This window comes from Dipodomys merriami, unplaced genomic scaffold (assembly GCF_024711535.1).
Source record: "Dipodomys merriami isolate MVZ:Mamm:240054 unplaced genomic scaffold, mDipMer1.0.p SCAF_1342, whole genome shotgun sequence".
Lineage (NCBI taxonomy): Eukaryota > Metazoa > Chordata > Mammalia > Rodentia > Heteromyidae > Dipodomys > Dipodomys merriami.
Window position 1 is genome coordinate 146,660 of NW_027202652.1, and position 26,574 is coordinate 173,233.

A 26,574-nucleotide genomic window follows, 5' to 3' on the forward strand; every position below is an offset into this window, starting at 1 on the left:
GAAGACAGCATTTAAAACACAGGTGAGGATTATGTATGAGTTGTATATAGGAAACTTGAATTCTCAAAACATAATGACATAATTAACCCAAACTTCCAACTTTGTATTCCTTTCTTGTTCTTTGGATTGTTTTATTGAGGCAAAATTATACTACCTGGTTGAGGGAAAGTATCGTTATATAATTCCACTCTCTAATCTCCTATCTTAATTTGAGTGCTAGAATCCCAGGTTTGTATCACATTGCTCTGCCATATTTTGTTGGTTTATTTAATCTAGAAACAGGCTAGCAATTCTGAATTTCTCCAATGATCTTATTCACTAGACTGACTGCTCAGACTGTTTATGTACAATTTTCAAAAACGTTCTAACATTTGACACAGGATATGAACATTTTCAGATGCACCTGCAGGGGTCTCTGTTTCATTCCTCCATGGATCTGATTCCTTTAATAATGATTACTTGATTTTCTTACTATCTCTGTTCCGTAACTTTGTAATATTCTCAAGCTTTTCTGGGAAAGTTCACTTGAGGGCTTTCTAATATTAAAAAATTATCACTTGTTCTAGTTTTACTCAGGACATATTTTCTATTACTTTCTAACTTTTCTACACATTCTGAGAGTTGTTTCATATATATGTGTTTGCACATATAAGTGCCTCTGTTTATGTGCATGCTTTTATGTATGTATGCCAAAACCTCAAGCTCTTATTCAACAGTCTTGCTCATAACTAGTATTCCATCACTTGAGCCATTTCTCCAATGCAACTTTTGGCTGGTTAATTATAGGTAGTGTCTCAAAGACTGTTCTGCCCAGGCTGGATGCAAACTGAACTTCCCAAACTCCTTTACATTCTTAGGTTTCATCTTTCCAAGAGTATCAGATTTTAAACTAGTTACATTTTTGTGAGTGTAAAGTCTAAGCTATAGCCCAGATTTTTAACTCAATAATACATATAAAGATAGATGAACATACACATTACACACCTTGAGTGTACACTGTTAGAAATGGGATCTTAAGAGGGGTGCCAATGACTCACGCCTATAATCCTGGCTACTCAGGAGGCTGAGATCTGAGGATTGCAGTTCAATCCAGCACAAGTAGGAAAGTTTCTGAAGAACTTATCTCCAATCAAGTGGTAGAATGCTAGCCTCGAGCTGAAGAGTAGAGGGAGAGTGCCCAGGCCCACAAACATCAAAAAAACAATAAAAGGAAAGAAAGGAAAAGAAAAAAAGAAATGTGATCTTATCCACCAATTCATTGCTAGTATAATTCCTGCTCTCTCAACATGGCATTATTTCCAGTTAATTCCATGCTCTTATATCCGAATTGCTTTGGAACTAGAATTATTCCTCCCTTCTACTTTTCACAAAATTCCATGATTAGCTGTCATGATTTAGAACTAGTAGAAGAAACAGAGTGGCCTCATCCTTCATATTCCACTTAGTAGTAATGCTTTCTCTATATCACACCCATAGATCTACCTACTGGCCTTGGCTTTATTATTTCAAAATTGTCTTATTTGCAGAGTCTTCTATTCTGTATTGAACCATTATACTTAAACATAGAACTTCTTTTTCTCCAATTATTCTTATTGTTTCTCCTACTGTTAACTTATGTATACTTGGGAAATAATGCAAAACACACACAAATAAATGTTTCTGAGACCTTCTTCCCACTCAAAATTTGTCTTAATTTACAGACCACTTAGGAAATTTGAACTTAAAGTACTCCAGGATAATGGTTTTTTCATGTTTTTTATTGTAAAAATGGTGTACAGAGGGGTTCAAAACTGACCCAAGGGAGAAAAATTTATGTGGCTTATCTCCAATTAGTTGGAAATACAGCTGTAGCTTTAGTGGTATAGTAGTAACCTTAAGCAAAAATGCTTAGGGTCAGTGCCCAGACCCAGAGTTCAAGTCCCAGAATCAGCCCCCAAAATTAAAATAAATAGAAGACAAAATAACTCCAGTTATGGCTCGTGATAGTATGCCTAGTTTGCATGAAATTCTGAATTTGATTGCCACCAGCAAGAAAAATACACAAACCAACAGAAGATGTTTCCAAGGAATCTCCAAGTCTTCTTTCACTTGGGTACTATAATATATAGTACATAACCAGTCAAATCTGACACTATGTACATGCCTTAGTGTGAATGTGTGTACATACATGCACAACCGCTCACCAGTGATTTGGCATTATCCTGCCCATGTAATTGTAACCCCTCTGTACAGTATGTTCACAAAATAAATTAAAAAAAGAAATGTCATGAACATGGGACTTGTGAGATCGAGAAATGTTCGTGTGTTCCATGGCACTGCCTGTCAGCAGAGGGACAGCGTTATCTGCTAGACTGCGCATGAGTGGGCTGGTGTAACTCAGGCACCCAGGTACATTGATCAGTAGAGCTAGGAAGCTGGGAGAAGCTTACAAACCCCGTGCCTTCACCCAGAGAAGTCCCTGTGAAGCTCAGACCCACATAAGAGTGCAAAAGGAGGGAACTCAGACAAGAATTTTACAGGGAAATGGAGGTTTCCAGCAGATACAATCTATTTCATTAGCAAGCTTGGATCCTCAGCACACACAGCCAAGGGGTTCAAGCCAACAAAGCCATAAACAAAGCCTTGCCACCTCCCTAGGCCCTTCTGTACACTCCAACTTGCCTTGATGTGAAGCCCATCACAGCCAGGAAGGTAGAACACACAGTTTAAACTCGTCCCTGCCTGTTCTCTAGAACACTGCTGTGAAAGCTATGGGACCTCTGTCATTTTAGTTGAGAATCCACACTGAACAAACCCTCATGCTTCCCCTTCCCCCAGCTCATGCCAACTCTTCTCCGGTATCTGAGCGATTCTGCCTCAGCAAGTCTGCACATATGCTGTATCAGGCTGCAGGAGATCATTTCACAGGAGAGGGAAGAAAAAACAGGCATAAATCTGAAAGTTCAGGTAGAATTCCAACCTAGTCCACAACCACCTCCAAACCATTCCCCTGTAGCAGATGGGTACCTCTGCCTGAATAGAAATGGCGAAAGTCATTGAGGAATTCATCTCATCCCTTGGTTGCAGTTTTTCCTGCTTTGTGGAGAACATGCTCAGAAATCCCTTGAACTCCCTGGAGTAGATGCCAATGTTATATATACACACTCAGAAAATAGTGCATGTAACTGCTCCGTGATCAGATTCTCTATGTAGAATCAAAGGCCAAGGGTCCTAGCGGTAGAAAGTGATGTGTGAGCAGGGTAAACTCATGCAGAATACATCTCTATTACTGGATGGTCATTGGTAAAGTTCAAGATGTAAGAAGCCTCTCAAAATGTCACCCTGACCTAAGCAGATGGTGACAACAGGAGCTGTATCCCCTCTTCAGATGTTGTCATGGTAGCTCACGCCAAGGACTGGCAGCAAAATGGTCTAGAAAAGCTGAGAGAAACAGTGGACACATTAGTGTTCAGAAACATATCCAATCATGTGACCTTCCACAAGGAAAGTGTTAGACTGAAGGACCAACTGCTTCTCTCTGTACCTACATTAGACACAGCACTCCGATTCACCCATTAGGATGATGATCAACTCATGTGATCGCTGCTAAGCTGAGAATATAAGAAGGGATGGGAGGCCCTATGTTCAGAGCTAAAGGTGCCCTTCATCACAGAAATTAAAGATGGCCCTGAAGGCACCTCCTCACACTCAGAGAATACACACTTATCTGATAACCTGAATGATTTTTCTCCTGTGCCCGTCTTCATTTAAACATGAAAAATGCCCTCAAAAATTAATCCATGGAAACCGTAATACCATAAAAAGCAGCTTTCCAACCCCAAGAATAACACTGCTCCCAACCTTCTCACATGCAGTCATTGAGCCAACCAGATGACATTGTTAATGGGACACTCAAATGTCTCTGCAAGTGTCCAGACAGAGGCCTGGCCTGCTCATAGACCACGTTGTTCCTGACCATACATAAAAAGTCCCAAGCTATCAGCCTGGGGCAGTCCCCTCTGGAGGCTCCAAGGTATCACAACTGGAAAATTCAGGGCAGTTGACAGCAGTCTACGTGCGTTCAGTCTGAAATGCCTACTTGAAAGACTCAGAACCATATGCTGAGTGCCTGAAAGGCTCAAACAACTGTCTCAGCAAAGATACCAAGGTGCCAGAGTGGATAACCCTTCATCCAGGACCAAGGTCAAACATCTCTAGATGAAATGCATATCCAAAAATATATCTTGGGCAGAAAAATTTTAAATGAATAACAGTCTCCAGGCTTTCTAAGATAATGACTGGTGAGAAATGATACCATGGAAGGAAAAGGGAGAAGGTCAGGTCCTCCTATATTTTACCTCATCTTGGTAAATGTCTAAGATGCCACACTTTGCCATCAACTTTTCCAAGAGCAGAGGACATGCCCACTCCCCCTGGGAGGAGTGGCGACTGGGCCTGGGACAAGTCTGTTGCATTTAATATGTAGTCTAAAGGGAGAGAGAGCCATCTCAGAGGAGACCTTCGTACAGATGTGGCTCACTGAGGACTCTCTAGATATCAGGGTCATATGCTCCCTCCTTCTCTGGGATCTGCCAGGTCTGGAGAGGAAGAAAACATTTCCTCAGTGCTGCTCTAGTCTCCTATATCAATCTTTGGGGTCACATTCAATAGTTCTATATTCCCAACTACCCGGGTGATGAAAGTAGAAGGATCATAATGTGAGGCCAATCCAGGCAATAATACAAGAACTCTTGATTCTTCTCCAGAACCAAACTCTCAGCCTTCCCAGAAATCCCTTTCCTCTCCCAAGGGTGGCTCAGGAGCTTCCATCATTGGGTTGTATCGTTACCCCCTCTCCACCAGGGCCCTCTCCAGCTGTGATGAACACCTGAAGATTGAGTTGCCTAGTTCAGAATCTCAGCAAGAGAACTCCACAGGGAGGCAGCACGTGGCAACAGAATCTTTCCCATTTTTATAGTCAAAAAGTAATTGGTACACAACAACATTAAGAGTCATTACCCTTACAAAAAGTTTTACAGGTTACTCTGGATCTGACTAAAACAATCAGGGTCAAGTATTCTCCATCTGGAACTGAGAGTGCCTTCAAGATAATGGTCTCTGAGGACAGAAATAACCAATATCTGCTTTAGCCACGCTTACAGCAGCACAGACTCATGAGGGGGGTAGAAAATCATGAGCAAACCTACCTACTAAGATAACACAGGACTTAAATCACTTCTGCCACCTTGACCTAGGCTCTCGCCTCTACTTTTTCCTGGATGCAGACACATCTTCTCCATCATTATCTACTTTCCATTCAAGTACCCCCTGTACTTCAGGAAAAAGGAAGTCATCTTTCCACCACCAACACCCCCCCCAGGCTGAGGAAGACCTCTCCCAGTCAGAAAATGAAAGCTAAGTTCCCGAACACTTGCTCATAGACATCTTTTGGATATCACACCACCTATTTCCACAGGCCTGCTAGAAGATTGTTAAAGTCAGAAGTGCTCACCACCTGTTCACCAATGATCACCCAAAGACGACCTCTTCTCCAAGAATAACTCAGTGTCATCTCTGCCAAGTGAAAACTGGAGTCATTCCACAGAAAAGCACAAAGCAGGGCAGACCTATGGCCATGCACTTTCAGCTCAATGAATAGTGGGCACTGCAGCCATCACCTGAGAGTACCACCCTAGCTCAATACGCAAGGAAGGACCCGGCACAAATGGCCCCATTAGAGGAAAACAGCCCAGCTGCCAGACTCAAGAAAAGAACTGGGCCCTAACTCCAAGCACGTCACAGAAAATTCAAAACTGGATTCCCACGCTCCTACTGGGCAGACCCAGCATCCCCACAATCTACCCCACAGCTGGTCCACGCTGGCCTACCTAGCCCAGGTCAGTGGGAATCCCAGTGGTATTACGGACACACTGACAGTTCAAAGAAGTAAACAGAGAGCCATCTTTAAAAGCACTAATATTTGGAAAATTTTCATCTGGCAGCTCTCAAACATGCTAGTCTCAGGACCTCTTAATACTCTTAAATTTTGAGAGCTCCCAAAGAGCTAATTAAAAAGGTAAGGTGGCTCAGTGGTAGAGTGCTTGCCTTGCATACATGAGGTCCTGGGTTCGATTCCTCGGCACCACATAAGTAGAAAAAGCCAGAGGTGGCACTGTGGCTCAAGTGATAGAGCGCTAGCCTTGAGCTGAAGAGCTGAGGGACAGTGCCCAGACCCAGAGTTTAGGCCCCACAACTGACAAAAAAAAATGTTAGTAGAGCCAGGAACTGGTGGCTCTCACCAGTAATCCTAGCTACACACTCAGGAAACTGAGATCTATAGATTGCTATTAAAAGCTAGCTGGAGCAGGAAAGTCAATGAGATTCTTATCTCCAATAAACTACTCAGAAAACAAAACAAAACAAACAAACAAAAAAAACCAGAAGTACAACTATAACTCAAGTGGTAGACTACAGCTCAGGATCAATGCCTAAGTGCTGAATTCAAGCCCCAGGACTGGCACAAAAATAAATAAATTAAATAAAAAATAGGGGATACACATGCATTAGCATGTGCATGCACACACACACACACACACGAGAGAAACAGACAGATATGTTAAAAAGTAGAACTCAGCTAATGAGCAAAGCATCAGGTATTGAGTCCTAGTTTCACAACCCAAACAAAAGAAAATTTAGAACTCAAGTGCTTATGGTAGTTTTGTAAACTTAAGAACAAAAACACTGGGGATGGGAAGGTGGCTCAGTGGTAGAGTATCTTGTATGCATGAGGCCTTGAGTTCAATTACTGAGCACCACATAAGCAGAAAAAGTTGTAAGTGGTGCTGTGGCTCAAGTGGTAGGATACTAGCACTGAGCTAAAGAGCTGAGGGTCAGCACCCAAGCCCACAGTTTACTCCACACAACTCACCAAAAAGAAAAAAGAAAGAAAGAAAAGAAACACTACTTATTAATATACACTTATTGAAAAAAAACTGTATTTTCCAAAAAAGGTAAAATTTCAGAATAGTCCCACTGTTTTACATCTTTAATAAATCTCTTCATCCTTTAGCCTAATGAAAGACACCTGTATTCTCTCATCTGCTTTTATACTGTCTGTTGGGTTATGTTGTTTCAAGTATATGCAGAAAATCTACCTTACAAAGTCACTTAGTTAGAAAAGGAAGAAGTATTTTAGTTGCCTTCTCAGATTATCAATAAAGCTAATGCTGGCATACTCCTTAATATTACACTAAAACTCAACTAGTGGTCATCTCTTAAAATTTAGTTGTAATGAGATAGATAGCAATGAGCCTGAAGCTATACCATAAGATTTTCTGCTTGGATGTATTAAATTAAAATCAGTTAGTCTTTTCTTTTCTTTTGCCTGTACATGATTTGCTAACATCACACATTAAATAATGGGAAAATACTCACACTGAGTCACACAAATCTTCCAAATGCTGACCAACTGTCCTGAAATCAATGAATATAGCTGGTATTATCAACACAGATTTCATCAGCATAGTCTGTAAACAGCACTGGGAAGCTACAAAGCTCAACAGAGCAATAAATACATTCTACAAAATTGAAACTTAGTTTGAATGTGTATCACGACTCATACATCGTTGCTTTTCTCGTCGTAAAGGCTCATTTCATTCACTTTTAAGAAATGTTCACCAAATAAAATTCTAGTCTCTATGACCACTTGTATACTTCAGAGTGAAAATGTCATTCCATGGCAAAGTAAATAGTTCATTTAAACACTACAAATGGGCTAGGCACTGGTGGCTCATGCTTGTAATCCTAGCTACTCAGGAAATTAAGATCTAAGGATCATGGTTCAAAGCCAGCCCAGGCAGAAAAGTCTGTGAGATTCTTATCTCCAATGAACTACTCAGAAGAAGCCAGAAGTGGTGCAGTGGTTCAAGTGGTAGAGCACTACCCATGAGCAAAAAAGCTTAGGGCAACATCCAAGCCCTGAGTTCAAGTCCTAGGACCAGCTTAAAAAAAAAAGACAAAACTGAATTCATTGGATTCCACTTTCTTAAAATAGCCAATTAGCAGATAATATGTCTTAGAAATATATCTAATTAAATGTTAAAATAAAACAACCCTTAAGATTCATTTGTCCAGAAATTACATTTTATACTAACTGCCACATTACCTAATTACTATAAAAAATGAGCAGCTTCAACATTCATATTTTCTAAGAGATACAGGCTTTAAATTGTGGAGGCAGGGAGGGGTAAGATTGTCACTCATGTTTTAGGTACTACCACCTTTTCTGCCTCAATTCAAGATGGGATTAAGGATCCCACAAGTCACGAGGCACAGATGAAGTATCCAGAGATATAAAGAAACATTAGCCAAACTGAGGACAAACTCTGAAAAGAGCAATCTTTAACTGTAATCACTGGCAGGGGTGTATGAACAATATCAGTATGAGGGATGCTAAGAGGAGTCTGACAGGGAAAAAAAAAAGAAGACATAAGCAAGAGGCTGATGTGTCTGAACACCTAGATGGGGGAAAGTTGCAAAAAGAATTCTACATGAAAATTCTCACTGCAAAAAAGAGAGAGATGCAGGGTGCCAGTGGCTATCCTCGTCAGACTGCTACTCAGGCAACTGAGATCTCGGGATCACAGTTGGAAGCCAGCCTAGAAAGAAAACTCCATGAGACTCCTATCTCTAATCACAAAAAATACACTGGAAGTAGAGGTGTGGCTCAAGTCCTTAAAGGTCTAACTTTAAGCAAAGAAGGTCAGGGACAGCAAGCAGACCTTGAGTTCAAGCCCCAGGACCAGCACAGGCGTTGTGCGTGCACACACACAAACACACAAATTACTCTAGTAATAATAAATAATCTAGTAATAATATTAATAATAATAATAAATACCCTAGTAATAATAAATACTCTAGTAATAATAAATACATTGCATCTTCCCACTCTGATTCTGAATTTTCATATTACCTTTCTTCTCTTCTTCCTCTTCCTCATAAAATTCTGCTAGGGAAAATGCTTCTGAGTTGTTCTAATTCAAATATTAGAGCCTCTAATTCTTCTCCACTCAGAGAATTAAGGAAAGATTTCACCTGAATGAAAATAATAAAATATTGTGTAAATATTAATGAAAAAAATCTCATAAGGAGAAAAGACTGAAGAGCTCATGCCAGCACAGGTGTGTGTGTGTGTGTGTGTGTGTGTGTGTGTGTGTGTGTGTGTGTGTGTGTGTGTGTGTGTGTGTGTGTGTGTGTGTGTGTGTGTGTGTGTGTGTGTGTGTGTGTGTGTGTGTGTGTGTGTGTGTGTGTGTGTGTGTGTGTGTGTGTGTGTGTGTGTGTGTGTGTGTGTGTGTGTGTGTGTGTGTGTGTGTGTGTGTCTTGGTCCTAGGGCTTGAACTCAAGGCCTGGGGGCGTAGCTTTTGTGCTCAAGTCTAGCACTCCATTATTTGAACCACAGCACAACTTCCAGCTTTTTGGTGGTTAATTGGAGATAAAAGTCTCAAAGACACTCTTATCTGAGCTGGCTTCCCACCATAATCATCAGATTTCATTCTCCTAAATAGCTAGGATTGCAGTACCCAGTTCTTTTTTTTTTTTTTTTGCAGATCCTGGAGCTTGACCCAGGAGCTATCCCTGAGGCTCTTTGTTCTGAAGGATAGCGATATACACTTGGAGCTACAGCACTACTTCCAGCTTTCTGAGTTGTTTATCAAAAATAACCTGTCTGGTCTGGCTTTCAATTAACCTCAGATCTCAGCCTCCTGAGCTAGGATTAGAGCCAGAACTAATTTTTTTAATAACCATAACACTAAAGGGTAGATATTATAGGAAAATAGACAGAATTTGTATTTCCAAAATTAATATAGGCCAAAAGATAAATGAAAATTATCAGTGCTTAAGCATGACTTCGAAGCCCAGGCAGGAAAAGCCATGAAACTCTTATCTCCAATAAACCACCAGAATAAATACTGAAAGTGTTGCTGTGGCTCAAGCGGTAAGTGCCTGCCTTGGGCTGAAGAGCTGAGGCACAGCACCCAGGGCCAGAGTATAAGCCCCAAGACCAACGAAGAAGAAGAAGAAGAAGAAGAAGAAGAAGAAGAAGAGGGAGAAGAAGGAGAAGAAGGAGAAGAAGGAGAAGAAGGAGAAGAAGGAGAAGGAGAAGAAGAAGAAGAAAAAGAAGAAGAAGGAGAAGGAGAAGGAGAAGAAGGAGAAGAGGAAGAAGAAGGAGAAGGAGGAGAAGGAGGAGAAGGAGAAGGAGGAGGAGGAGGAGGAGGAGGAGGAGGAGGAGGAGGAGGAGGAGGAGGAGGAGGAGGAGGAAGACAAGAAAGATTGGCTTAGATTATCAGAGGAGATGAACTAACAGGAAATTATATACAAATTAGCAGCTATAACAGGCTTTTTGACACCTAAAAACCCATGACACTGGAGAAAAAACAGAAAATGAAAGACTAAAGTGAAAGAAAAGGATATCTTATATTAAGACCTCTGTTCTATTTCTTTTTGCTTATGTGGTGCTGAGGAATCGAACCCAGGGCCTCAGGCATGCAAGGCAAGCGCTCTACCACTGAGCCACCTTCCCAGCCCTGTTCTTTTTCTATAATTTTAAGAGAAATAACATTTGACTTATTCACTATTTCTAACAATTAAACAGTAGGGGATATTTTTCTTCTATTATAATATTTCCAGCAACGCACATCTCCTTCAGAGACACATTTCGTTTTCCAAATATACAAAGTGAAAAGAAACCATGCAATGTTTTTTCTTTGAAGACTCTTTTCAGCTGGGAGTTTGGGATTGGAATTACCTTTATTTCACTTTCTTGGGAAAGCATCGCCAGAACTTCTAGATGTTCTTGAAGTTCATCAAAGGGTAGCTCACAATGAGTTTTCTTGTCTGTTTCCATGGCTACCTCATTGGAGGTCTTAGCTATTCTTTTTCCTTGGCCTCTTACTCTAAAACCTAAAAAGAGATGGAAGCATAGATGCAGCAAATAATAAGAGCTCAAGGGAAAGTTTTTAAGAGTGGAAAGAAGCAAAGCTAAGTTCCAGTATAAAGTACTACCCTTCATTCCTGGACAGCAAGTCAAATTCACTAAGGATCAGGAGCTGCAAAAAATAAAAAAGAAGCTAAACAAAATTTGATGTTAGACAGCAGCACCTAAGGAGCCACATGCATTTCCAAAAGTGGTTTCAACAATAACCTAATAAGTAATCTTGATAGCGCTCAGGATTTTGTACTGCACTGACAGAGGCAACTGCAGAAAGAAAAGAGCTGGCTGTTTGTCTAAGCATTAGACAAACCCATAAAAAAAATCCAGCCCATAAAAAATGCCTTAATTTTATAATGCATTGATAATTCTTTACAAGAAAACACACTAACAAAGTCCCAAGGTAACAAAGGGAAAAATTCAAATTAAAAAAAAAAAACACACAAACAACAGAAAACAGCAATCAAACCAGTAAAGGTAACAGTACCTGAGACAGTGCAGAATTCCGGTTCATCAAACCCTTAGTCATTTTAAATACAGGATCCCGTTCTGCTATTACATCCATTGTCTTCTTCCCAATGAATTCTAAGGCATCTAAACTCCCACTAATAATGTCCTTTCCCTAGATAGCAACATAAATGTCATTACTACTATACTGGGAAAATACATTTGCATATATTGTGGGGGGTTTGTAGCAGTCCAGGGACTTAAAACTCAGGGCCTAGGTGATGTCTATGAGCTTTTTTCCTCAAGGATAGTACTCTACCACTTGGGGAACAGCTCCACTTCCTACTTTGTTTGCTGGTTCATTAGAGAGAAGAGTCTTGCAGATGTTCCTGCCTGGGCTGTCTTTGAACCACAACCCCAGGTCTCAACTTCCTGAAGAGTTAGGTTTACAAGCATGAACCACCAGTGCCCAACCATTTATATGTTTCAATTCTTTAAGAGTGACTTACAATACTAAGTACTGGGAAGAATGTGGAACAGCAAGGGAAATAAATACACACCGCATGTGGAACCATAGTAGGTTCTCCTCTTTGGAAAACTGCTGGCCAGTATCTACTATGCTACATATGTGTAGTGGTTCATCAGAAGACAGCTTAATTATACAGTGCTTGCCTAGCATGCATGAATCCCTGAGAACAATTCCTCAGTACATCAGGAAATAGCACTGTGACTCAAGTGGTAGAGTGATAGCCTTGAGCAAAAGAAGCTCAGGGACAGTGCCTGGGCCCTGAGTTCAAGCCCCAGTATTGGCCAAAAAAAAGACATAAACAAAAATATTCAGAGCAGCCGTATTTGTGATAGCTACAACACGGAAACTATTTCAATGCTTAACAACTGTGGGATAAATAAAATATGACATAGTGACAAAATGGAATACCACATCCAAAATACAACATGGTCAAATAATACAAAAATGTTGTGGAAGAAGCTAGATACAAAATGTACTATAAGTATGTAAAGTATAAAAGCAAACAAAATTAATCTAAGATAAAAGTCAGGACTATAGTTATCTTCCTAGAAGGGGCATACTGTCTCTTAAAGATTCTGAACAATGCCGGGCGCTGGTGGCTCACGCCTGTAATCCTAGCTAATCAGGAGTCCGAGATCTGAGGATAGCGGTTCAAAGCCAGGCCGGGCAAGAAAGACCGTGAGATCCTATCTCCAATAAACCACCAGAAAACCGGAAGTGGCGCTGTAGATCAAGTGGTAGAGCGCTTGCCTTGAGCTGAAGAGCTGAGGGACAAAGCCCAGGCCTAGAGTTCAAGCCCCACAACCGACAAAAAAAAAAAAAAAAAAGATTCTGAACAAGTTCACATTATGAAAATTCACTGTTTTAATTTTCAGTATGAAAATTAAGAAAAAATATAAAGCATAAAGCTAAAGTATAACCAAATATTGTAGTGTAGTGCATGCCTATAATGCCAATACTCTAGAGACTAAGGTATGAGTATTGTGAGTCTGAGGCGAGCCTAAGCTACATTCATATCCAGTCAAGGATGCTTGGGCTACAGAGTGAAAAGAATAAAAAGAGAATCCAAAGACACAGTGTATGCCTATAATCACAGCTGCTTACAAAGTAGACGCAGAATTGTAGTCCAAAGCCAGCACAAGCAAAACCTATGATCAGAACCAAAAACAAACTAGCTATTTCTGCTTTCTAGTTGCCATCGTATGATTGATTCTGCTTTGCCATGCCCTCCCTGCCATTTTGAACTGACATCACTGAGAATATAGAGCAAAATAATGACTACTCCCTGTAGATAGATAGATAGATAGATAAATAGATAGATAGATAGATAGATAGATAGATAGATAGATAGATAGATAGATAGACAGACAGATAGATAGACAGATAGATAGACAGGTAAATAGGTAGATAGATAGAGGCATGCAGAAGAAAGGACTAAGGATGTGGCTCAAGTGGTACTTCATATTGCCAAAAGAAAGAAAGAAAGGTTCCAATAGCCAGGCAATGGTGGTCTGCTGACTCGTGCCTGCAATCTTAGCTTCTCAGCTAACTCTGAAGACTGAGAGCTGAAGATCATATTCGAAGCCACCCAGACAGGAAAGTCCATGAGATTCTTATTTTCAAATGACTTCTCAAAAAATTTAGGAAATAGTGCTGTGGCTCAAGTGGTAGAGTGCTAGCCTTAAGTACAGAATGGGTCAGGGACAACACTCAAATCTTGAGTTCAAGCCCCAGGACTGGCAAAAGAAAAAAAAATATTGATCTGCACATAGTAAACATTTTTCTAAACAAGGGGAAACTATAGTCAGAGACAGATCAATGGTTGGCAAATGCTGTGAACAGACAGAAAGGTGTGGCTACAAACTGGCATGAAGGAACTCCCTCAGATAATGAAAATATTCTTATATCTCAGTGAGCCATACAAATACAGAAAATATTCTGTATCTGTGCATCACAATATACTGTGATTATACAGTATTAACATAACCATTATTTCTCAACACAAAGGCATATTGCAGAAAAAAAGTTTTACTGTATGAAAATTATAGCTCAACTTTGTCCTAAAAGACTATGCTGATTCTTAGTATGGGAATCAATATACATTACAAAGATGAGTATGTTTCAAGAATAATTAGTTCTGTTTACCTTTAAAAATCTTATACTAGATCAACTAGTACACCAAGTAATTTAACTATATTATATCAAACACTCTATTATGGAGAGAACTTTTGCTTTCAAGTTCTACACTTGCCTTCCTATACAGCAACTAGAAAACCAGACAAAATAGAAGAAAGAACTATTTTTAGATACTACACAAAAGACAAAAAAAAAAAAAACACTTTGGTCCAGGAGAAAAGAGAAACAAAGTCAACGCCACAGCTGGGCTTTCTGCCTAGAGAAAAGTTCCAAACCCCAACACACAGAGGAGAACCTACAGACAACAGAACACTCACAGGCAATGTAAGTCAGGGATAAAGTCTGGCATCAAGGAAGGCTGAAGCAGCTACTACTTTAAAGTCAAAAAACTTCAGAGGATGCAGCTATATAAGTAAAATGTTCCAAGAATCTACAGATGTGTTGATTTGTATGTATCTGAGTAATACACTGTTCAAACACTAGGTAACATCACACAGTTGGGAGAAGAACTAGCATAAGTAGTAAGCAACACAATCCCCATAGCTCAAGCTATGCTGAAACATCTGGTTTTTTAAACAACCAAAGTGAACAGATTTCACTGAAAACCTGAGGAATAAGAGTGAATTCAGAGGAATCAGGGCGCAGCAGTAAAGATAAACTAGTCCTTAAGATTGAAGGCTAAAAGACATACAATGGAAGAAACAAAACTTCTTCAACCACTGGTGTTGGGAAAAGTGGGCAGCCACATGCAGAAGACTAAAAGTGGACCCCAGCCTACCACCATGCACCAACATCAACTCAAAATGGATTAAAGATCTTAACATTAAACCTGAATCTCTGAAACTACTGCAGGACAGAGTAGGAGAGACACTTGAACTTATAGGCACAAGAAGAAACTTCCTGAACAGAGTCCCAGAGTCACAAAAAATTGGGAGAGTGACTCGACAAATGGAACTACCTTAAAATAAAAAGCTTCTGCACAGCTAAAGCTATCGCAACCAAGCTAAAAAGACAACCAACTAATTTGGAAAAATATTTACCAGCAATATATCAAACAAGGGGTTAATATCCAGTATATACAGGGAACTCAAGAAACTAATCCCAGGGGAAGGGGAAAAACAAGTCGTTTAAATGAGGATACAGGAGGACCCGTCGCAACAATGAGAAGTACAAATTGTTATGTCAAAAAAGAACTTTACAACTTTGGGGGGGGCGGGGAGGATTAGGTGAGGGGGCCAGGGGGGAGGATGGGAAGGGATGGGTAGGGGAAACAAAGGAGGAGGCTACAATGCTTGATAAGAAATGTACTCATTATCTTGCCCATGTAATTGTAACCCCTCTGTACAGTATTTTCACAATAAAAAATAAATTAAAAAAAAAAGAAACTAATCCCTCCCAAACCTAACAAACCAATTACTAAATGGGCAAGGGAATTAAAGAGAGACTTCTCAGATGAAGAGATAAAAATGGCAAAGAAACACATGAGGGAATGTTCACCATCCCTGGTGGTGAAGGAAATGCAAATAAAGACAACCATGAGATACCACCTTACCCCAGTCAGAATGTCCCATATCCACAAATCAGCCAATGACAAATGCTGGAGGGGACGTGGAGAAAGAGGAACCTTATTACACTGCTGGTGGGAATGTACACTTATACAACCACTTTGGAAAGCAGTCTGGAGGGTCCTCAGAAAGCTAAAGATTGACCTCCCTTAAGACCCAGTCATACCACTTCTAGGCATCTATCCTGAACAACAGGAACCAGTATACAAGGACACATGCACCTCCAGTTTATTGCAGCACTGTTCACAATAGCTAGGATATGGAAACAAACCAGATGCCCCACCACAGATGAATGGATCCAAAAATTGTGGTATCTATACACAATGGCATATTATGTAGCCATTAGAAATGACAAAATAATGGAGCTAGAAGAAATCATGTTGAGCGAGGTAAGCCAAAAGCAAAGAGACAAATGGTGTATGGTCTCCCTGATAAGTGGATGTTAAATCCAAAATGTTAGGTGATACAACAAAATTAACAAGACTTAAGAAACAAAGAACTTCCACTCATCTGGGCAAACCACTACTAAATAACTCCATGCTGCTGATCACATGTATGGTATATATGTGTACACCAGAGGAGAACCAGGAAGATGACACAGAACTAGAGGGAATCAGGGGAAAACATACAACAGCGGGACCCATCAGCTGCACAGGACATTGACCAAAATGAACTAAGCAACTTAATGACAGCTATGTGAGGGAGGGAACAAATGGGAAAGAGGGAACAGCTGATACTATGCAAAACAAAAGAAATGTACATACCACCCAATGCGGAAGAAATAACTGTATCACAAAGCTCATAGAACTCATAAATGTTATACCGTAATAGACGATTTGTTCCAGGAAAGTTAGAGTGTGTTTGTGACTTTAACAGCATCACTATCCCACAATACTCTGAAATTGGGGAAATTATGTAATCAATCACAATAAAAAAATAAAAATTAAAAAAAAAGATTGAAGGCCACACTAGACTCCCTCTAAACAAGCCTAACAGAGAAGGAAATGTTGACACTGTCCAAAAAGAAATGTACTCACACCTGTAATCCTAGCTACTCAGGAAGCTGAGATCTGAGGATTGTGCTTCAATGCCAGTCTGTGAGACTCTTATCTCCAATAAACCATCAGAAAACTAGAAGTGGCATTGTGGCTCAAGTAGTAGAGCATTAACTAGCCTTGAGCTCTAGAGGTGAGAGGCAGCGCCCAGGCCCAGAGTTCATGTCCATGACTGATAAAAAAGAAATGAACTCTTTACCCAACTTATATAACTGTAACCAGTATCTTTTAGTAACAGTTAAAAAGTTTTTAAGTATGAATCTGAATTGGGAAAGCAGGACAGGGTCACTGGTGACTCATGCCTATGGTCCTAGCTACTCTGGGCTGAGATCTAAAGATCACAATGGAAAGCCACCAGGGCAGAAGAGTCTGTGAGACTTTCATCTCCGTTTATTTATCCCGCAAAAACCAGAGGCAGGGTTCAAGTGCCAGCTGTGGAGGAGGGAGACAAGGTAGACTGTGAAGACGGAATTCAAGCTCCAGTGCCAGAACATACACATTAAAAAAGAAAGAGGCCGGGCACTGGTAGCTGACAACCATAATCCTAGCTACTCAGCCTTGAGCAAAAAGGTCAGGAACAGCACCCAGGCCCTGACTTCAAGCTCCAGGAACATCACACACACACACACACACACACACACACACACACACACACACACACACACACGCACACACACACACACACAGACACACAGACACACAGACACACACAGACACACACACACACACACACACACACACACACACAGACACACACACACACACACACACACACACACACAGCAGAAGACAACATCCTTAAAGGAACATGACAAAATTGCAAAAAAGATACCAAGTGATTTCATTGGTATCTTTTATCTCAAACTTCTAAAAAAAACCCATCTCCGGTATACTTTCCTTCACAGTGAAATTAATGCTTAGAAATTTTAGATGGGAAAGACGTTAGGATGAAAAAGCCACCCATTCTATTCTGGTACACTTAATATTCAACTAAAATCTAAGTCCATAAAACTTCCACTGAGTAGTGGGAGTTCTCTACTCATGAGACACAAGTAAACACAACCTAAATTCTGTTCTCCATGCTAGTCTTCAAAGGTATAAAAAAAGGTGTATTCTCCCTATCTCCTTTCCTTAGATTTTCATATTCATGATCCATTAACTCTCTAACTTTTTAAGACATTAATACTAGCCACTCTTGCCAGGGTTCTCCATGATTTTTATTCCCCTTCTAAAACATGGCTCTGAATGACAAATATCCTTCAAGTCTTATGAAATCACTGCTGTTTACTATCCAAACATACTTCTAACTCCTGTTTTCCTTGCCCACTAAAAGCAATTCCTGATAAAAAATTTCTGAAAATGCCAACACTTTAATCTTCCAACATCTCAAAGCATCAGAGTTAGACATTAAACCATTCTAGCTGCTGGGAGCATGAGGAGAAATGAAACTTCCTGTCTCTGTAACTCCTGAATTTGAGCTTATCTGTTTGAGAATACCATACCTGCACTCACAGCATGATCTGACAACAATTACAAAATCATAAAGAACCCAACAAATAAAAGTGAAGATACCAGGCCCCTACATTCGCCAAAATAACATGCAATACTCTATTTGTAGAGTTCTTCAGGGAGAAAAATAAATTCATTTTTAAACACATAGTGTGTTAGTCACAGACAAAGTAGCCTCACTTATGCAAGCATCATTAAGAACAGTGCCTCATATATGGAGTAATTTGCCATGTCCCATGAAGTTATCTCTCCATTCTACTGACCCATGCACTATGGACCCGAAAGTAGGTCAATCCAATTCTCTCTTAGGTATTCACAAGTAGTGATAGTGGAACCTATTAGTATCTGATAGGTGTGTATGCCAAGACGCAATATAACTCTGAAGATGGAGAAAGACAGGTAGAATAAATCTCCTTCCAGAGAAAAATGATAGAGATGAGCACAGAGTATTAAATGAGAAACAATAAGGGCTATGAGAGATGAAGAAAACAAACTGGTCTTCAAAATTTTTCCATATGGATTAGAAGTGCAGGTTTCCTTTTGATAAATACAAACTTTCAAGACTAAACCTTGGCACAGGCCAAATTTTTCTTAAAAGAGACCCAGAAACACAACAAATCAAAGAAAGATTGGACAAATGGGATTGCATGAAATTGCAGAGCTTCTTGCATGGCAAAGGACATAGTTAGCAAGATCAATAGAAAGCCCATGGATGGGGAGAAGTACTTCACTAGCCATACAACAGACAAGGGTCTCATATCTAAAATATACCTGGAACTCAAAAAATCAAATCCTCCAAAAACAAATCCTCAAAGAAACAACTACCCAATAAATAAGTGGGTTAAAGACTTAAAGAGAAACTTCTCTGAAGAGGAAATAAGAATGGCCAATAGACACATCAAGAAATGCTCAACCACCCTAGCCATAAAAAAATGGCAAATCAAAACAACATTGAGATACCACCTCACCCCAGTTAGAATGGCTAGAATCAAGAACTCTAATAACAACAGATGCTCGAGGGGATATGTACAGAACCCTACTGCATTGTTAGTGGGAGTGTAAACTTGTTCAACCACTTTGGAAAGTAGTATAGAGGTTCCTCAAAAGACTACATAGAGCTCCCCTATTACCCAGCAATCCTATTTTTGGACATATACCCAAATGATCACAAACAAGACCATCCTAAAGCTATCAGCACAACTATGTTTACTGCAGCATTATTTACCATAGCTAAGATATGGAACCAACTCAGATGCCCCTCAGTAGATCAAGAAAATGCCAAAAAGAAAATAGAAAAAAGGCTAGAATGTACCTCAGCTCAATGGCAAAACCTTGTCTAGCTAGTGCAACAACCTGGGTTCAATGCCCAGTTATCAAAAAACAAAAGGCAGAAAAACAATCAAACAAACAAAGAACAAAAGGCAAAAAAATAGCCTTAAATGAACAAAAATACTTTTTGGTCCTGACAGATTTAAATTCACCTAGCCCTGGTTGCCAAACAAAGTGCTAAGCAATTCTTATATTCAACATATATGACAATGTAATTTTAATACGTAGAAGTCCTTGAAATTACTTCAGAGGCAGAGTAGAGGGATATCAGCAGTTCCAAGACACAGATCTCTAACTGGCAGCTGGATTCACAAGACAACACACCACACCTGTAGAATGTCCCCATGTCCTTAGTATCAAAATTGCACAAGCTAGCTACTGAATCCAAAGTATCCTAGGACTTAATGTTTCCATATATAGACCTCCAGCATGTTTGACTTCGGCTGAAATCTCACTGGGACTAGGGATCCCAAGGGAAGTCTCTGCCTTTTCCATGATATTTGAAGTATCTTGTCCTAGAGAAAAATCAAAATGTGTTGCTCTTCATTAAACAAACTAAACAAACTAAATTTCAAAAATGTAATATCAAAGTCCATGTGTCTAAAATCATGATAGCTATAAGACAGTTTATTTTTAACAATTAGGGTTATTAATCCTTGGAAATATCTCCTTAGTATAACATTTTTTATACAAAAACTCTGATACAACATCACTAAAGAACAGACACTTATAGCAATTCCTAGACTTCATTCTAATACGAAAATGCTAACAATTCTACATGCGATGTCTATCATCTATCTTATGATCACTTGTCTTCAAACAATAAATCCCTTGAACAAATGTAGAAGGAGATTTATTAACAAAGTCCCTTGTAACAATGTAAACAAACACAGACAGTCATGAAATGACTGATGATCTTACACACAGTTGCTAATGTAGCTGAGCCTGAGGAGAGCAAGGACTTGTTCCAGGTGCCCCAATATCCCCATCTGGCCTGGGATATATCTTTGGAAAGTTTCCTACTGTCCCAGTAAATGAGCGGGGGAGGGAAGACACAAGAAAGTATGAAAGGGCTGGGAAGGTGGCTCAGTGGTAGAGCGCTTGCCTTGCATGCCTGAGGCCCTGGGTTCGATTCCTCAGCACCACATAAGCAAAAAGGAAAAAACCGGAAGTGGCGCTGTGGCTCAAGTGGTAGACCGCTAGCCTTGAGCAGAAGAGCTGAGGGACAGCGCCCAGGCCCAAGAGTTCCGGCCCCACGACCGGACCCCCAAAAAAAAAAAAAAAAAAAAAAGAAATAAAGTATGAAAAATTAGAGAGCAATAGTATAATATACGTAAGTTATCTAATTATTAGCCAAAGTATGGGGAACCAAATAATATTTGCTTAATGCACTGCTTGACTGACAGACACTTGCATGTTTTCATCATGTAGGCACCATGCAGCAAAGGTAATTACTGCTGATGGCATTTATAGAACTGAAAAACTATTATTTATGGTTGTAAAAATAAGTAAAGAAGTTCAATCCTAAATTAGCATTGAGCTCGAGTCTCTTAACCCCAACTTCTTTTTCCTTGTACCAGGGCCTCACACGTTTGGTTTGCTTGCTCGTGACTGGCACTCTACCAATTGAGCCATACCTCTAGTGTAGCATTTTGCTGAAATTTGGAAATTGAATCTGCATTTCATCTGGACCTAAGCATCCTCAGGAGCTAGGATTACTGGTGTGAGCCAGGGGTACCAGGTTAACCCCAATATTTTTAAATCCCAATATTTTATAGAGATTCTAGCTGGGCACCAGAGGCTCACACCTGTTTTCCTAGCTACTCAGGAGGCTGAGTATCTGAGATCTGAAGATCACAGTTCAAAGCCAGCCCAGGCAGGAAAATTCATGAGACTCTTATCTCCAATAAACCATTAGAAAACCGGAAGTGGTGCTGTGGTTCAAGTGGTAGAGTGCTCACCTTAAGTTGAAGAGCACAGGGACAGCGCCCAAGCCCAGAGCTCAAAGCCCCATGACCCACAAAAAAATAGAGATTCTAGTCAGTGGCTGTCTGTAATACCTGAAAAGGGAGAACTTCTGCAGTCTCAGGGTTCCTGGAAGACCCAACATCTGGTCTTTTCAACTGGGCACTACAGCTTCCATTAACTTTCTTGATTGGCATGTTGGTCAACAGATTCATTAGTCTTCACAGACTCAGAATTCTCCACTGACTCCCAGTTTCCATCTTCATTTATCACTGGAGTCTCAAGGATCATCTTTATCAGAAAGCCCAAGGGAAAAAAGTGATTGAGGTCAGCTTTTTTAGTATACATTATTTGTCTAAATCTTTTGACACTTTCACAGAGTCACAGGCAGGAACATTAGTAAATTAATACAGACAAGATCCCACAGATCTTCCCCCACGTTCTCCTAATAACAGCTTCCATAACTGAAGCATAATTCATTGTGGCAGAATCCACCAATCTTCAGATTTCAACAGATTTCAACTGAAACTCTTTCACTTCAAGAAGTATAGATGAAATTACATAGCATGCCACTTGTTAAGAATTTTTTACACAGCATTTAAGTCCCTCCAGACCAACTTCTATTGTATTAAGACTTTTTTTATTGTTTCTGAATAGTCCATGGTATAAATGTACTTTGGGACTATCACAGAAATAAGATGATTCAGAAACCTTATGTATAGGTGTTTATGGGAACCAAAGCGTTCTCTTGGGCTACTCAGTTTAGTTTTAAATGTTACTGTTAGGCTGGGCATGTGCCTTAGCAGTAGAAAGTTTGCCTAGCATGCATGAAGCCCTGTGTTTGATTCCTCAGTAACATATGAACAGAAACTGGCACTGTGGGTCAAGTGGTAGAGCGCTAGACTTGAGCAAAAAAGCTCAGGGATAGTGCCATGGCACTGAGCTCAATCCACAGTACTGTCTCAAAACAAGGTATTATTCTATTCTTTTCCCAAGTAAACTATCACTTCATTTTCCTAGTGGCAATGTATGAATAATCAAGTTCCCCTGAATTCTGATCAACCTTGTGTTGTCACTATTTTGATTGAACCATTCAAATAGGTATGTAGTGGTACCTCACTGAGCCTTTTAAATTGCATTCCTCTAACGGCTGGGACAAAGGCATCCTTTTATGTGCTTATTTGCTGAATATATATTCTTCAGTGAAACATTTATTTGTATCTTTTGGTCATTATCCAATCATTCTGGTTTGGTTTTTATCATTATGTACTACAGAGACTTGAGAACACTGTTTATTGGAGATTTAATTCCTCTACTATATGGCTTGCAAATATTTCACGCTAGTTTATAGTTTATCTTTTTCCTGTCTTCCTAGAGTCTTTCCCTGAGCAAGTTTTTCATTGTGAGGAGGTTCATTATCTATTTCCCCTTTTACTGACTATCCTTTAAAATCTTTAGTAATCACTTCCTACTAAAACTCTTCCAGAGATTTAATCTATCCAAAAATATTTCTGTCAGAACAGTTTTTTAGGGTTTTGTTTCCTATTTATAGTGGTGGCCCTAGGGAACAAAAGATGTCCCTAATCCTTTTGCTTTTGTTTTTTAGATAGCGTTTCCCAATTTGTCTAGGCAAGCCTCAGACTATGAATTTCTTACCTCTGCCTCTCAAGTACCTGAGATTACAGGCATACACTACCATGCTTGCTATCTCTGAAACACTAACTTTTTGTTTGGTCTGCTCTTAAACCTTAATCCTCCTATCTCCTTCTCTGGAGTGTCTAGGATTATAAGTATAAAACACTATTCTGGGCCTTTTGCTATTATTAAAAATATTCATCATAAATATACCAAAATTCTGTTAGTATTGGAACATTTGATGTGACAAAAGAGATGACGATTGACTTATATTTTACACTTACTTTTTTTTTTACAGGGCTAGTGATAGAACTTAAGACCCCACACATACCAGGGAAGAGCTCCACCATTTGGCTATATCCATTGAATTCCTACTTTAACATTTTTTTTGCCAGTCCTGGAACTGGAACTCAAGGCCTAGGCACTGTCCTGGAGCTTTGTTTGTTCAAGGCTAGCACTCTAACCCTTGAGAGACAGCCTCACTTCTAGATTTTTCTGTGTATGTGGTATTGAGGAACTGAACAACGGGCCTCATGCATGGTAGGCAAGCACTATTACTAAACCACATTCCCTGCACCTCAGATCAACTTTTAAGCAACAATTCAATTACCCAATCTAATTCCTTCCAGAAGAAGAGAAGGAGAATCAAATACCATGAGAGAATAAATGTATTTCCTCCTCTTTCCTTCACTCTTCTCTTGTGCTCTCTCTCTTTCTCTTTCACCCTCCTTCACCCATACACACAGGTATGTATAAACTATTTTGTAGAGAGATGGATTACATGTAGGAAAGAGCCAATATATGACAACAAATGTTTCAAACAGATTTTAAAAACTTATTAACAACTAAGGCAGAAAGACCAGCACACTACTATAATTAAGATACATACCAAAAATGCTAACAGAAAGGAAAACACCCATTTGAATCAGGAGACATGATTCATACACAAAGAACCAAACACAAGTCTAGAGCTTGGAGTGTCAAATCTAGCCTAGAGATGTTTTTAATTTATCTATATAGTGCCTAAACTTTTAAATGAGTTCCATGTTTAAAAACCAGTCTTCATACAAAAGTGCAAGTGTCCAATTTCCCTTGAAAACTGAAAGATCTAGCAACAAAGGCTATATAGTGACTGGTTAATAACTACTTCATGCCAAATAGCTACTGGTCCTTTTAGGCAATGCTCCTGTACCTCAAAATTGGCACTTGAATTCAATTCACTCATTTATGTTAACTTGATTAGCCCCATAGTCATCTGCAAATACCTGCCATTGAGACATACATCAGACAGTGACAGGTGAAAATGCCAGAGAGAGTGTTCAAAGGTATAAAAACAATCCATGAGAAAGCTCAAAGGTATACATGATACCAGTTGCCTGGAGCCATTAAAATACCGGGGAGAAAAAGAATCACGAGGCATGAAATCAGAAGGCAACTTTAAGATACCTTGGAGCTAAGCTGTAGGGGTGTGTGGGTGTGTGTGTGTGTGTGTGTGTGTGTGTGTGTGTGTGTGTGTGTGTGTGTGTGTGTGTGTGTGTGTGTGTGTGTGTGTGTGTGTGTGTGTGTGTGTGTGTGTGTGTGTGTGTGTGTGTGTGTGTGTGTGTGTTGTATACTATGTGTAATGCATGCACTATATGTAATACATACAAAATATATCATTGTAGAAATGTAATTCATTTAACTTCATATGATATTAAGACATACTCTGAAACAGGAAACAATGGAAATCTCTATACTTTGGTCAACACCATCTAAATTTGAATCTACATGATTAAAAATCATTTAGAGGGGCTGGCCAGGTGGCTCAGTGGTACAGTACTTGCCTTGCATGCATGAGGCCCTGGGTTCAATTCCTCAGTACCACGTAAGCAGAAAAGGCCCGAAGTGGCACTGTGGTTCAAGTGGTAGAGTGCTAGCCCTAAGCTGAAGAGTTGAGGGACAGCACCCAAGACCAGAGTTCAGGCCCCAGAACCAACCAAAAAAGAAAATAAAAGATCATCTAGAATGTGTTAGGATGGAAGACAAAGAGTTTATATTGTTTATACTGTTAATATTATTAGTAGAAGGAATGTAGATACTCTACTCTCAATAAATTCATCATCTCGCAGCAAACATAAATAAATAACAGGTAGGTGAAAGTGCAATTGCATTATTTAATGGTTTCCTAAGTTTTCTGGGTACTTTATGATGAATTGGAAAAGAGAAATATGCCAGTAAATTAAGAAAAAATAAGCCAAAGGGATTCATATTTTTAAGGAACCAAAATGCATATGCTTTGTGTCTCTCACTCCTACCATCAGGCTGCCTTTTCCCTCCTTTACCCTTCTCAGCAATCAAGGCTTACCAGCACCTTGCTCCTGCCGACCTCAACTTGGGGAATACCATGCACCCAGGCAGCACATAGCCACTGCTGATGCCTATTAAAGCTAACTCACTTTGTGAATGTCAGTTTGGAAGGAAACTATCTTGCAGAAAAGCTTATAGGCAAATCTCCAACATCAGGCTAGGTTCTCAAACAGAACTTGAGGCACTTCACAAGCTGGGCCATTTAGAGATGAGGCAGAAGATCTTGCTGGAATACCAACCTGGCCCATGTCCATCTCAACCAAAGCATCTGGTTCCCATCTGTTTCCTAAGCTAAACCTGCACAGAGATACCCTTTGAAGAAAATCTCTTTGCAATTGAACTATAGACTCAGATTATTTGCCAATTACCATGTAAGAAACAGTGGCCTCATCCTGAAAAATACTGACAAGGATCACCTTAAGTAGATGACCAAAGATACATCCAGGCAATGAGACACCAGAAATTGATATGACATAACTGAGCTTTCTCATTCAGTTATAAAATTAGGCACAAACAAACAAAGAAACCAATATGCCTAGCTGGGTTCCAGTGGCTCACCCATGGAATTCTAGCCAATAAGGAGGCTCAGATCTGAGGATGTTGGTCCAAAGCCAGCCCAGAGAGAAAAGTCTGTGACATTCATATCTCCAGTGAACACCAGAAAACTAGAAGTGGGTGCTGTAGCTCCAAGTGGTAGAGTGATAGCCTAGAACTAGCTCCAAGAGAGCACCCAGGCCCCGAGTTCAAATCCCAGGACCAGCCAAAGTAAAAAAACACCCACCCAAGTCACACTGGGAGGCTTCCCACAGGATCAGTAGCTGCCCTTTTCAAAAGTGTCAAGCTCATACTAAAGAAAAGACAGTGGAAATGTCACAGACTGGAGGAGGCAGAGGAGGGCTGACAGATCAAGGGAAAGCAGGATCCTGGATGGATCCTGAGTGGGAGTGCCAGTTCTGAGGCTTGAACTCAAGACCTGGGCACTGGCTCTTAGCTGTTTCGCTCAAGGCTGGCACTCTACCACTTGAGCCACCACTTTACTTCAGGCTTTTTGATGGTTTGTTGGAGAGAAGAGGCTCACAGACTTTCCTGCCC

At 40.0% G+C, this 26,574-nt stretch overlaps 1 protein-coding gene across 24 annotated transcripts in view; it reads right to left on the reverse strand.

The window, feature by feature from the left end:
• The window catches only part of LOC138825117 (protein FAM114A2-like), a 142,370-nt gene that overhangs the window by 106,288 nt on the left and 9,508 nt on the right, over window positions 1–26,574 (reverse strand). For 6 of the 24 annotated variants that reach the window (XM_070019520.1, XM_070019519.1, XM_070019518.1 and 3 more), the window contains exons 2-5: window positions 21,597–21,792; window positions 19,959–20,051; window positions 10,784–10,938; window positions 8,951–9,072 (exon numbers count right to left, since the gene is read on the reverse strand). In XM_070019520.1, coding sequence (XP_069875621.1) covers window positions 8,974–9,072; window positions 10,784–10,938; window positions 19,959–20,031 — 327 coding nt within the window. In that variant the 5' untranslated portion in view covers window positions 20,032–20,051; window positions 21,597–21,792 and the 3' untranslated portion in view covers window positions 8,951–8,973. Of the gene's footprint in view, window positions 1–9; window positions 3,421–7,413; window positions 7,453–8,950; window positions 9,073–10,783; window positions 10,939–11,040; window positions 11,085–11,453; window positions 11,589–19,958; window positions 20,052–21,596; window positions 21,793–26,574 lie in introns of those variants that run through there. The other 18 variants (XM_070019517.1, XM_070019525.1, XM_070019523.1 and 15 more) reach the window with 10 other exon arrangements.